Raw genomic sequence first — 11,797 nt, forward strand, 5'->3', positions numbered from 1 at the left:
AAGTTATATACTTCAAATGAATGCTCTGACCTACTTGGTAAAGACTCCCATTACTATTGCATGGCCATCAATGTTAAAGTAGAATACTCGAGACATAACTGAGTGTTCATTCAAGTTTCGAATTGAACCCAGAACTTGTTTCTGTTAATCTTTTCATGAACCAGGCTGCTTCCCGGCGAAAATCAGATCCTGAGAAACCAAAATCATGGCCAAGATTTGTGCTTAGAGTGGATCATGAGATGTGCACGTATTTGACATCAGGAAAGAAGACAAAACTAGGACTTCTGAGTAGCTCCCTCAAAGTGTGGATTTTGTTGAAGGTAAACTTTCTGCTGGTCCCTCTTCATATGTATTCTTACCATGGATCTCTTTATCTTTGGTAACGGTTAGTGAGGTAATTATAACATCTTTAAATACGTTAGATCGCAAGAGGTTTCTCCCGTGGTGCTTTTGAACTGCTACCATACTCAGAGAAGGAAAACCACGAGGAGAAAGAAACGGAATCAGAGTCACCACAGATAGAGGGAAGCCCCAAACTGCATGTTTTTCCTATCAAGAAGTGGATGAGCCGTGCAAAACGAGCAAAGTGAACCTCTTGGTATGTGCCCTTCATGGCCATTCGCAGATTATAACAAGCGAAGAATCAAGAAGACGTTGATGCATTTGATTCGCAAAGATCCAAGCCAAGTGTCAGATATCCAGATGGCCTCATGACCAACTTACACTTAAAGTTTCCTTTTTTAGTTCTGTAATGCAAAATATCTAGGTTTTAGGAAGAGTGGGAAGGGTATTTCGGACGGAAACTAGACTAGTAGTATGTGAGGAGCAGGAGGCTCTGGGTCTAGGCCTCCAAGGGAGATTCTAGTAGCGTAGCTTTTCTATGCTTTAGAGCATTTAACATGCTAGACTTTGAAGCAACTCCAATGATTTTTTTAATTCATTATAAAGACCGTTATTCAAACATTAATGACCCTTATTCAAACATTTCCGATAGGCGTGTAGTCGATGGATTCATTTCCCAAATCACAGACCCTCATAAAGATTTTGGAGGTTGCCCCCTATCTCATAGTCACCAAATAATGCATCCAAATTCAAGAGACCTCATATTTCAGCCCCTAAGCCTCTTATAAAGCTTTTGGAGGTTAGCCCCAATCTCAGAACCACCAAATAATGCATTCAAATTCAAGAGCCTTCATATTTCAGCCTCTGTCGATCCAACAAGAGGTTGTTGAGTGGAGCCTATGGATTGAGGGGGTGGAAGGGGAGATTTTGGAATCTTTTACGTGTATGTCATTACAAAAGTTAACCTTGACGTCCACCTCACTAAAAAGTTCGCAGGCATCTCTATACCATCGCATTTTTTTATTTTAACCTCCTGAAAGGATCGTGGTGTTGCCAGGAGGGGGGGTTGAATAGGCGCACCTACAAATTTTTACTCAAATGTAGCGGATTAAATTCACTGTCTGCCAAACTCGAAACTTCCGGGTTTGCAAATCCGGATTTGGGTAAGACAGCAGGTGAACTCAGAACTTCCGGGTTTTGCAAATCATAACTTCCCAGTACACACAAAGCAGAGTGACTAAGATAAATACAGTGCGAGTAAAGGGATATAAGTTTAAACCCCAAATGTAGAGCACTCAGTGAAGCTCCTTGGACGAGTTCACAATGTTCTTGCACATAGAAACACTACCAACCGAGTAGATCAACCAAAATCACAAAACTCACAAAGAGTGCAATGAAAAGTAGAACAACGGAGACACAAGGATTTGTTTCACCGAAGTTCAGATTCACCACGTTCACCACATGTGAATTCTAGCCTCCGTTAAGGCATCCAAGAAGAACACCTTCTTCTTGAGCTATCTAGCCTCGCCTTAGTAACCCGAGTTACTAAGGGTTCTTTCTCGATGTAGAGGTAGTACAAACTTCCCGAGACACACCACAATCGTCGGTTGCTCACGGGCAACACCTAGCCGTTTAGGAGCCACGCTCCAAGAGTAACAAATGTGAAACACACGATTTCGGCTAAGCTCAAGTGCTTAAGGTTTGTTGTGCTCTCTAGCAATCTCTCTCCCAAACCCAACTCAATGATATTACAAGAATCACACAATTTCACAAAAAAAGGTTGGGGAGAGCTCAACTATGGCTACCAAGCTTTTTAGGACGACCAGCTAGCAATAGAACAATGCATGGAATAGCAGCCCACCAAGGAGGCTAAAGGATATAAATAGCCGGTCCCAAAGAAACTAGCGTTAGGTGACAGTTAGAACCCGAAACTTCCGGATTCAGCAACCCGAAACTTCCGGATTTTCAAACAACTAGCCGTTAATGCCACGTATACCAAATCCGGAACTTCCGGATTACCAAATCTGGAACTTTCGGGTTGGCCCTGACAGGCAGGTCAAAATATGCACGTAAGGCTTTTTGTGTCTCTCTCAACTTTTTTAGGTTACTTGAGCACTAAGACTAAATCAAAGATCATTTTGATGCATCTCTTGATAGTACGGCATACCTATAATTAGGATCAAAGATAAATTACATTTTAACTCCTTGAGCTTCTCATTTGTATCTCATGTCGTGCGTTGATCAAACTCAATCTGAGGATTGCATCCAACTTTTTTTTTACTTTGAGCACATCTTCCTTGGGCTAGTGACTTGAACCTTTATCTTTGAATGAAATCCACTTCTAATTCAAATCACCATCTTCACAATATGATTCTAGAAAGATTTGATACTTTGCCAATATGAGCACCATACATGACCAAGATTCCTCAAGTTCATTCCATGGAATATTTCTTCACCCTAGCATTGGTCCTTCGACACAATGTTGACGGTGCTTAAGTGCCATTTTCACCCGTCAACTATACTCAATAATAAAGGAAAACTACATGCCTTACTCACATATTTGTATCACTAACCTCGCTCCACAGTTGTTTTCGAGTTTTGTACATTTCCGATGAGCAAGAGCGGAATAAGACGAAAACACGCAGCAGACGCCATACAACTACGCAGAATATCGCATCGGGCGTCACCCACTTACAAAGAGGGCCCATCTGGCAGAGCAAACGGGCGCGCATACAAGGAAAGACATCAGGGCCCACATGTCAGCCTGCCAGAGAAGGATAAGGACGAGAGGCGGCCAGGTGGGGCCGGCCGACCCCCTGGGTCCCAGGTACATTTCGAGGAGTAGCCCCCAACTCTCCTGATCACCTTCCATACGTGTATTTGGCGGGAACCGACCTCCACTAGTATAAATAGGGCCCCCTCTCACCCCTCTCAACACACACACTTCATTCCATTCTCTCCAAGAAGGCTCTCCCCTCTCTTGCTCTCTTAGCTAGGTAGTGGAGCTAGGCTAGTTTTCTTTAGCGAGCAAGTCGTCCTCGGAGTCGTTGAGCAATCCTCGGCTCCTGGTATAGCTTTGTATCCGACTTGTCACACTTCTATTCATAATATAAAGTTTTGTCATGGTTGCTTTACTATCTTGATAGTTTATCAATCCATGCTTAGTTCATTCATAAGTTATGCTACGGTCTTGGTTAGGCCAGATGATCTGGGTACGGATAGAGGTTCGTTGTGCTTTCGGGCTTGCTCTAGTGTTTTACTCGTCCATCCGAAGGGTGGGAGACCTGGGGGCACTAGAGTAGTGACTTCATACACGAGCGTGGTGCTCGGATATGCGGGATCCTTCGGATATGACCGTGCTCCACAGTGTGACTGGGGTAGACGGCAGGTGGTGACAGCCCTGTCCGTCCGGCGTAACAGCTGTGTTGCGTTTAGTGTACTCCCCGACGTTCGGGTTCGGTGTAGGAGTTCATGTAAAGAGGTAACGGAACTGGACATTCTCCAGTGCGGGACCTTCTCCCCGCTATCCCATTTTCCTAGCACCTGCAGTCGTAACCATGATCTAACATGACCCCAGCTTTGGATAGAAGCACTAGGACACCTAACCTAGCCTAAGCTCCAGCTGACTTGGCGTAGGATAGAGTAGTCATTTGTTTTATAGTTTCTCTCCTTTATTCCTTCCTCTTGGAGTGTGGATGTGTGTTGTGTCGCATTACCCTTGCTTATTCTTTATCTGGACTTACCCCTGTTAGAGTATTGCCTATTGCTTGAGGCACAATGTCATAGTTAATGTTGAGTACAATACATTTGCCGCTGCCGTCCTTTGGGACATAAATAAATGACGATACCCTTACTCTCCAGGTGAAATGCTACAACGGTATATCCATGCGCTTGCGGATCCATCTGTAATCATATTGATTATACCACGAGAGTGGCACCCCTTGGGTGCAGTTGCTAGGATGGGTTCGGCACCCTCATTTCTAGTGATTGCACTAAGGACCGCCAACAGGCATTTCTGGCGCTGTCGCTAAGGATTAACCATTCCTAGTGATTGCGCTAAGAAACGCCAACACACAATCCAATTGCCCTTCTCCAAGCTTAGTCCCTCGAAACACTATCTCGAATTCCAACTCTTCATTCTTACATCACATAGAGCTTCATATACGCTTGTATCGCATTTAAATCCCAATAAATTAAGGTTGCTTGGAACCCAACAGTTCTTAGTGCGCACCCACTCGGGGAAATGCCCAATCTCCCTAAAACACTAGTCTGATAGGGGAAGGGTGGCTCTCTCTTTTAAAGTGGCTTCCTCCTCCCAAGCTAAGTAAGGTGAGATTATTCAGATGCTCACATGGTCGCCGTCCGATTACAACTGGGCCTTGCGCCTTTGCCAACGGATAATAGTGGAGGATGTCCTCATCATTCCCACCCCCTTAAACAATGGCCCAGCTCTGATACCAAATGATGCATCCGGCCCAAGTAGGGTTGACCGAGGCCCAATAAATTAAGGTTGTCCGGACCCCAACAGTTCTTAGTGCGCACCCACTCGGGAAAATGCCCAATCTCCCTAAAAGACTAGTCTGATCGGGGAAGGATGACTATCTCTTTTAAGGTGGCATCCTCCTCCCAAGCTAAGCAAGGTGAGATTATTCAGAGGCTCACACGGTCGCCGTCCGACTACAACTGGGCCTTGCGTCTTTGCCAATGGGTAATAGTGGAGGATGACCTCATCATTTCACATGATGGAACCCGCTGGGGTTTGCTCCTGATCTTTCGATGAGAGTGGGGGATAACTCGATTTGAGGAGAATCAACGTTGTGCTGCCTGACTACAACACCACAAAGGCTGCGTTGCGCCTTAGCGACACTTACACTGCCTCCAATTTGTGTTTTTCTTGCTGTGCCAAGAACAACCTTGAACCTGCAAGCAAATCGAAGAACAAGTGGACAAGCAAACAGCACACAGACCTTGCCCAAAGGATGAATCTGATACACACAAGTTTGGGGTTCTGAATCAAGCAAATGGGTGGTCTAATCAACACACGCATTCACTAGGAAGTAGCAGTAGCTAAACTTGCATCTAAACAAAACTCACTCTTCCTCTTGGTGGCTGGAGCCTCTATTTATAGATAGGAGGCAGCCAAGAGGCGTGGGGAGGTGGAAACCCTTACACAATATGGGCCCCTAGTGGGCCAAACAAGTTACAAGGCTGTTAGCCCAAGACTAGAGGTCTGAATGTCTTCTGGTCGATTGAGAACACCTCTGGTGGAATTTTGTAGTCGGGTTAGATCCATTTGAAAGTAGACTTCAAGACCTTTCCAATGAGTACTTATATGCCTCAAACAACATCCAGAGTCGATAAATATTGCCAAGTCAATTTGATGTTGCCTGACTGTACGAGCTTGAAGTCTGAAGTTGGTGTCTGATCTTGTGCTTCCTTGTTGTGTAATCTTGATGTCCAAACTGATCGGTTGATCTATTAGCTTCCTCTCTATCATTTCTAATAATAATAAAATGATCACAATAATTTAGTAGCATCCAAATCTGAGATGAAGGTTTATGGATAGCGAGGAACGAGTTTACCTGATAATTTAGCTATCATGCACGGGCTCTTGTCATTGGTCCTTGCTGCGTAGTAGACATGGTTGTATCGTTGGAAGGGATGTCCTCATCATCCTCCCCTTCTTGCATTTGAGTTGTCCTCGACTCAAGTTCATCTTCCTCGCCCAAATATGGTTTCAAATCTGCAATGTTAAATGTGGGGCTGACCCCAAAATCTGCAGGCAACTCAAGTTTGTATGCATTGTCATTGATCTTAGTTATAACTTTAAAAGGACCATCAGCTCTCGGAAGCAACTTTGACTTCCTGGAATCAGGAAACCGATTCTTTCTCAAGTGCAGCCAAACCAAATCACCTAGTTCGAAAGTGACATGCTTCTTTCCTATGCTACCAGCAAGTTTATATTTAGCACGTTGTTTAGCATCAAAATTCAATCTCTCAGAAGTTGGTAGAGGCAGCAAATCAATAGGGGCTCGAGGCACAAAACCATAAACAATCTCAAAAGGGCTCTTTTTAGTAGTAGAGTGTTGTGAACGGTTGTAAGCAAACTCAACATGAGGCAAACATTCTTCCCACATTTTTATGTTCTTTTCAAAATAGCCCCAAGCATGGTAGATAAAGTTCTATTCACAACCTCAGTTTGTCCATCGATTTGGGGATGACAAGTAGTGGAAAATAACAACTTAGTACCCAATTTAGCCCACAAAGTTCTTCAAAAATGACTAAGAAATTTTGCATCACGATCTGAAACAGTTGTGTTTGGCACTCCATGCAAACGAAAAATTTCACGAAAGAACAAATCAGCAACATGAGTAGCATCATCGGTCTTATGACATGGTATGAAATGTGCCATCTTAGAAAATCTATCCACAACCACAAAGACACTATCACTCCCCTTCTTTGTTCTAGGCAGTCCTAAAACAAAGTCCATTGAAATATCCTCCCATGGTGCATTAGGAACAGATAGAGGCATGTTCAAACCGTGAGGATTAAGGCATGACTTAGCTTTTTTGCATGTTGTGAAGCGAACAACAAATCTCTCCATGTCCCTCTGCATCTTGGGCCAAAAGAAATGATCAGCAAGGATGTCTTCTGTCTTCACACTAAAGTGCCCATCAACCCTCCTCCATGCGCTTCCTGCAACAATAACATACGCACAGAGCAAGCTGGAATGCATAGCTTGTTAGCTCGAAATACAAACCCATCATTGAGGACGAATTTGTTCCATGTTTTTCCCTCCTTGCAATTCAATAATACATCTTTAAAATCACCATCATGGGCATATTGCTCTTTTATTGTTTCCAAGCCAAAATTTTTGAAATCAAGTTGTGAAAGCATGATATAACATCTAGACAAAGCGTCAGCAATTACATTTTCCCTCCCTTTCTTGTGTTTGATGACATAAGGGAAAGACTCAATGAATTCAACCCAGCGAGCATGCCTGCGGTTCAGTTTTGCTTGACTTCGAATATGTTTCAAAGATTCATGATCAGAATGTATAACAAACTCTTTGGGCTATAAATAATGCTGCCATGTTTCTAAAGTCCGAACTATAAAAAGAAATTCTTTATCATAAGTAGAATAGTTCAAACAAGGCCCGCTCAACTTCTCGCTGAAGTATGCTACAGGTTTTCCCTCTTGTAACAAAACACCTCCCAAACCAATTCCACTAGCATCACATTCAAGGTCAAAAGTTTTAGTGAAATCAGGAAGTTGGAGCAAAGGGGCATGGGTTAACTTATCTTTCAATGTGTCGAAAGCACTCTTGTGTGCTGCAGCCCAAGTGAATGTGATGCCCTTCTTGGTGAGTTCGTGCAATGGGGCTGCAATGTGTGACACCTCGGGTGTCTACCATATTAGAACATAGAATAATGTGTGAACTTTGTGTTTACCTTTGTTTGGTAGTTAAAAAAATTCAATGCAAAATTATGGGTATTTCTGTAATTTTTGGAAAATTACAAGTCCCTTTTTGTAAAAGTTTTTAAACTTAGGGAGCAAATTCAACTTTGTGAAGGGCCTTCTTGCAAATATGCTAGTAATCATTACTTGGCAACTTTATTGCAAATAAGTCCCAAACTTGTTGAAATTTGCAACCAAAAAGTATTTTTCTTTTATTAAATAGAGTTCTTTTGAACTTTTCAAAATATTTCAAAATCCTTTGATCTAGTGAAAATTTTTACAACATGAAAGTTGTAGGTCTTGAAAAACTGAACAACTTTCATTTTGGGAAATTTTTCAATTGAGCCCTAGATCAGTGGGAAATTTTAGTTTACTTTTGAGTCCCTGAACTTTTCTGGATTTACAAATAAGTCCTTCACTTAATCTTCTAGCTCCAGCCTCCCCGGAGCTCTGCTGCGCCGCTGCCGCTGGTTCCTCGCCACGGTTTGGCACCTGTGCCACCTCTGGGGTGCCACCCGGCCTCCCGGGCATCTCCCTGGCCTCACATCCCTTCTGCTGGCAGCCCCTCCGGCTTCCTTGCATCGCCGCCCCTGTTTTCTTTCTCCGGCGAGCGCACAGCCGCGGGAAGCCGCCCCCTGCCCCTATTCGACACCCCCACCGCCTCCACACGTCATGCCTCGAGCACCGCCGTCACCCATACCGCCTCTGTTGGCGCCCCTTCACCCCGCCACGCCGCCCCGAGACTTCCCCTGCATCGACACCTCGCCGGCCACCCACGGAAACACGCCGCCGTCGCCAATTTCGCTCTTCCTTCAACCAAACTCATTCCCTGCATCCTCCTCTCATTTATTCTCTTGTTTCTGGCCTATAAAAGCCCGACCGGATCCCCAGTACCGTCGACCACCACCGCCGCTCCTTTTCCTCTTACTCCGACGAGCCCCGCCACCGTGGACACGTCACTCTAGCACTCCTCCGACCCCCACAACCCCCTGGCGAGCTTCACCCCGAGCCCGTGAAGCCAACCCGCCATCTCTCATCGCCTATCCCTCACCAGAGCTCGCCGTCGACGAGCACCCTCGCCGCCGTGCTCTACGCCAACGCCGACAAACCTCCTCCGGCCACCATTTCCATCTTCCAGACCCACCAGTAGGTTCGCCTCGACCCCCTCTACCTCCCTGGCCCTTTAGCCCTCGCCGCCGGCGATCACCTCGCCGGAATCTGGCCAGTCAATGCCCGTTCCCACCTCTGACCCGACCCAGGGACCCAATTGCAAGGGATTCAAATAATTCTAGGGTCCTTTATGCAAAAGTTCAAATCTCTTTTCTTTTACTTTTTCAGTGAACTTAAAAAATTCCTAGAAAAATGTAGAAAATTCAGAAAAATGCCAAACTAATTTTGTTGTTTTCCTTGTAATTAGCTCTACAAGTTTGATGTTGTGGGTTTGAGCTAAATATTTTTGTATTTAATTCTAAAAATAGGGTTAGAATATGGCTCTTTTTATTTATAATTTTTGTTCTAGAGCCATGTTTTAAATGAGTTTTGAACCATGTGTTCTTTGAAGCATGTCAAGCTTTACAAAAAATTTTCAAACCCCATTAGTGAACTTTTCGTCATGCTTTTAAAATTTTCTTCTCTATGTTTTGAAAGATTTATTTAAAAACCTTTATGTGGTTTATTTTGTTGAAATAAAAAACTCCTTCTTCATGTTATTTTATGGAATTTTTTGTGTTTTCTTTAACTCTATAAACAATTGCTTTAACTCTATAAGTTAATCTTAAATGTTTACTTTATTGGTTTTCAACTCTTTAGTGAAGGAAAGCTATACCCAAGCACTTCACTAAATTACTTTTATTGCATTGCATATAGAAACAACATCGTTAGCCGATGGAACGTACGAGCTCATCCAGGAGCCAGACGGGGATTTCTCTGAAGCTCAAGTTAACACTGTTGAAATATGAAGTCCCGAACTCCGATTCGGAAGAACCCCACTATACTGACTCTATAGACACCTCTACAGGCAAGCTCCGGTGCATAATCCTATTATTTTCAATTATACAACTTATGTTATTATTTACTTGTGCATTTAAGTTATTGGAGTTGAATGAAAACCTTAGATGCATAATTCTAGGTACCTATTGTTTGAACACTAGAAACAGAGTCCGAATAGATGCTATGCTAATAGGACCGGTAAAAGTCGAGTGATTGCCTGTCACTCGCGAGCTTATAGGAGTTGATTGTTTACTTTCTGCAATCACTATAAGGATCATGGACGGGATTTGGTTACGAGATTCATGTTTATATTCCGCCTGTGTAGATGAATTTGTTAAGGCCATAGTGTGTGGTGGTGTTGATTAAGCATTTGAAAGTACTAGCCACATGCTGTAAATATGGTACGCGGCAAACCTAGTAACCAATCGGCCCAGCAAGTGGACATACCCCCACTCTCTCTTAGGGATAGGATGAATAAAATGGATGAGGGACGAGGTTGGTTCCCTATTAAAAACTGTAGCGCTACAATTACGACTATGAGGGACGAGGTTGGTGCCCTATAGTCAGGGAGAGTGGCATTGATCCACGAACCGGAAGGAAAGGCAAAAGGTTGCTTGGGAGTGACTCTACAGTGCTCCAAGCGTGTGTGTTAGGTTTACCTTCCAAGGATTGAAATTCGGTTCGAACTGTTCCGCCGCTCACAGATATTGAGACTGCTTAATCTCTTTGCCACATAGAGTAAGAAGTGGAACAATGATGATACTCAATCTTGTTGGATGCAAATAATTTCTTTACCATGCTTGTATAAATAGATGCAAACCTAGAATGGTTAATGAAACTAGAACTTCAAAGTTAAAATTTGAAATTAAGGATCTACTCTTTGTTGCTTTTCAGCAAAAGAAACCCCAGAGCCTTTACAAGCCTTGCATGTCTAGTTAAAGGGATTTTATATACCCTTAGTCGGGTCAGTCTTGCTGAGTATTAGTATACTCAGTCTTGCTTGTGACCTTGTTTTCAGGAATTACTTTGGAAGACCCAAACACTAGTTTGACTTGGCCTAGTGTTTTACCACCTGGCTGGTCTATGGAATGGGAACCATCTTCGACCAGCAATAAATCAGCAGAATGATGTCATGTTTGGGCTTACCATGACAGTTACCCTACGACGTATGTGTATAGTTGTGTTTTACCTTTCCATTGCAGAACTTCTCTTTTAAACTTAGTTTCTGTCAAACCACTTTAAAGTTCTTCAACTTTCTAGCTTCAACTCCGATGTAAATTACACCCTTATCTATGTGATGTAAAACATTGTGGGATTGTTGTATCTCTGACTCGCCTTCGTGCGAGATGTATACTTGTGTTACGATCCGATATTCTGTGGTTTTATCGGGATGTTACCCGACAGACCAGTGATTATACCGGTTGAGGTGCTTTTAGATGTTTAGTGAACTCGAACTGGTGTAATTCAAACTGGTTCTGCCACACAATGGTGCTGAAATCCTTCACAAATAGGTGATAGAATCCATCAAGCTCGAGAAAGCTTCTCACTTGTGTGACCGTTGTGGGAACCGGCCAGCTATGTATTGCTTCAACCTTGGCTTGATCAACTTCAATTCCCTGCGGGGTCACAACATAACTGTTGGCACTCCTTAGCATTAACGAATTACTCCACAAGCGTACGGAGACCGATGTAGCCTTCACCAGGGAGTATACCTGGGATATCGAATCCAAGGAACGGTAAAGCTTCTACCAAATCTAGAACTACTCAACCGGACACATCAAGAGAGAAAAGGTAAGAGGGGAGAGGGCCTAACTCCAGATAACCTACTATTCTACCTAGCGACAAGCTAACTACTAACTTGATCTGCTTCGGCAGCCTCAGGGAAGGACCAAGACTGGGGTGAGAAGGGAGTCCAACGGCAGTCGGCACTACTGCTATGAAAACACCCTAACGTGGTGGACTACGAGGGATGGATAGGGCTGTCACCACCTGCTGCCTACCACAATGG

At 43.7% G+C, this 11,797-nt stretch overlaps 1 protein-coding gene across 3 annotated transcripts in view; it reads left to right on the top strand.

Annotated features, from left to right (window-relative positions):
- LOC120712173 (ribonuclease E/G-like protein, chloroplastic) overlaps positions 1–11,104 on the top strand; it is a 33,082-nt gene extending 21,978 nt beyond the window's left edge. The window contains exons 13-14 of one of the 3 annotated variants that reach the window (XM_039997890.1): positions 165–320; positions 10,808–11,104. In XM_039997890.1, the coding sequence (XP_039853824.1) occupies positions 165–320; positions 10,808–10,840 (189 nt within the window). In that variant the 3' untranslated portion in view covers positions 10,841–11,104. Of the gene's footprint in view, positions 1–164; positions 321–422; positions 968–9,666; positions 9,697–10,807 lie in introns of those variants that run through there. The other 2 variants (XM_039997891.1, XM_039997889.1) reach the window with 2 other exon arrangements.
- The last annotated feature ends 693 nt before the right edge of the window (positions 11,105–11,797 follow it).

Source organism: Panicum virgatum, chromosome 6K (genome assembly GCF_016808335.1).
Source record: "Panicum virgatum strain AP13 chromosome 6K, P.virgatum_v5, whole genome shotgun sequence".
Classification (NCBI taxonomy): domain Eukaryota; kingdom Viridiplantae; phylum Streptophyta; class Magnoliopsida; order Poales; family Poaceae; genus Panicum; species Panicum virgatum.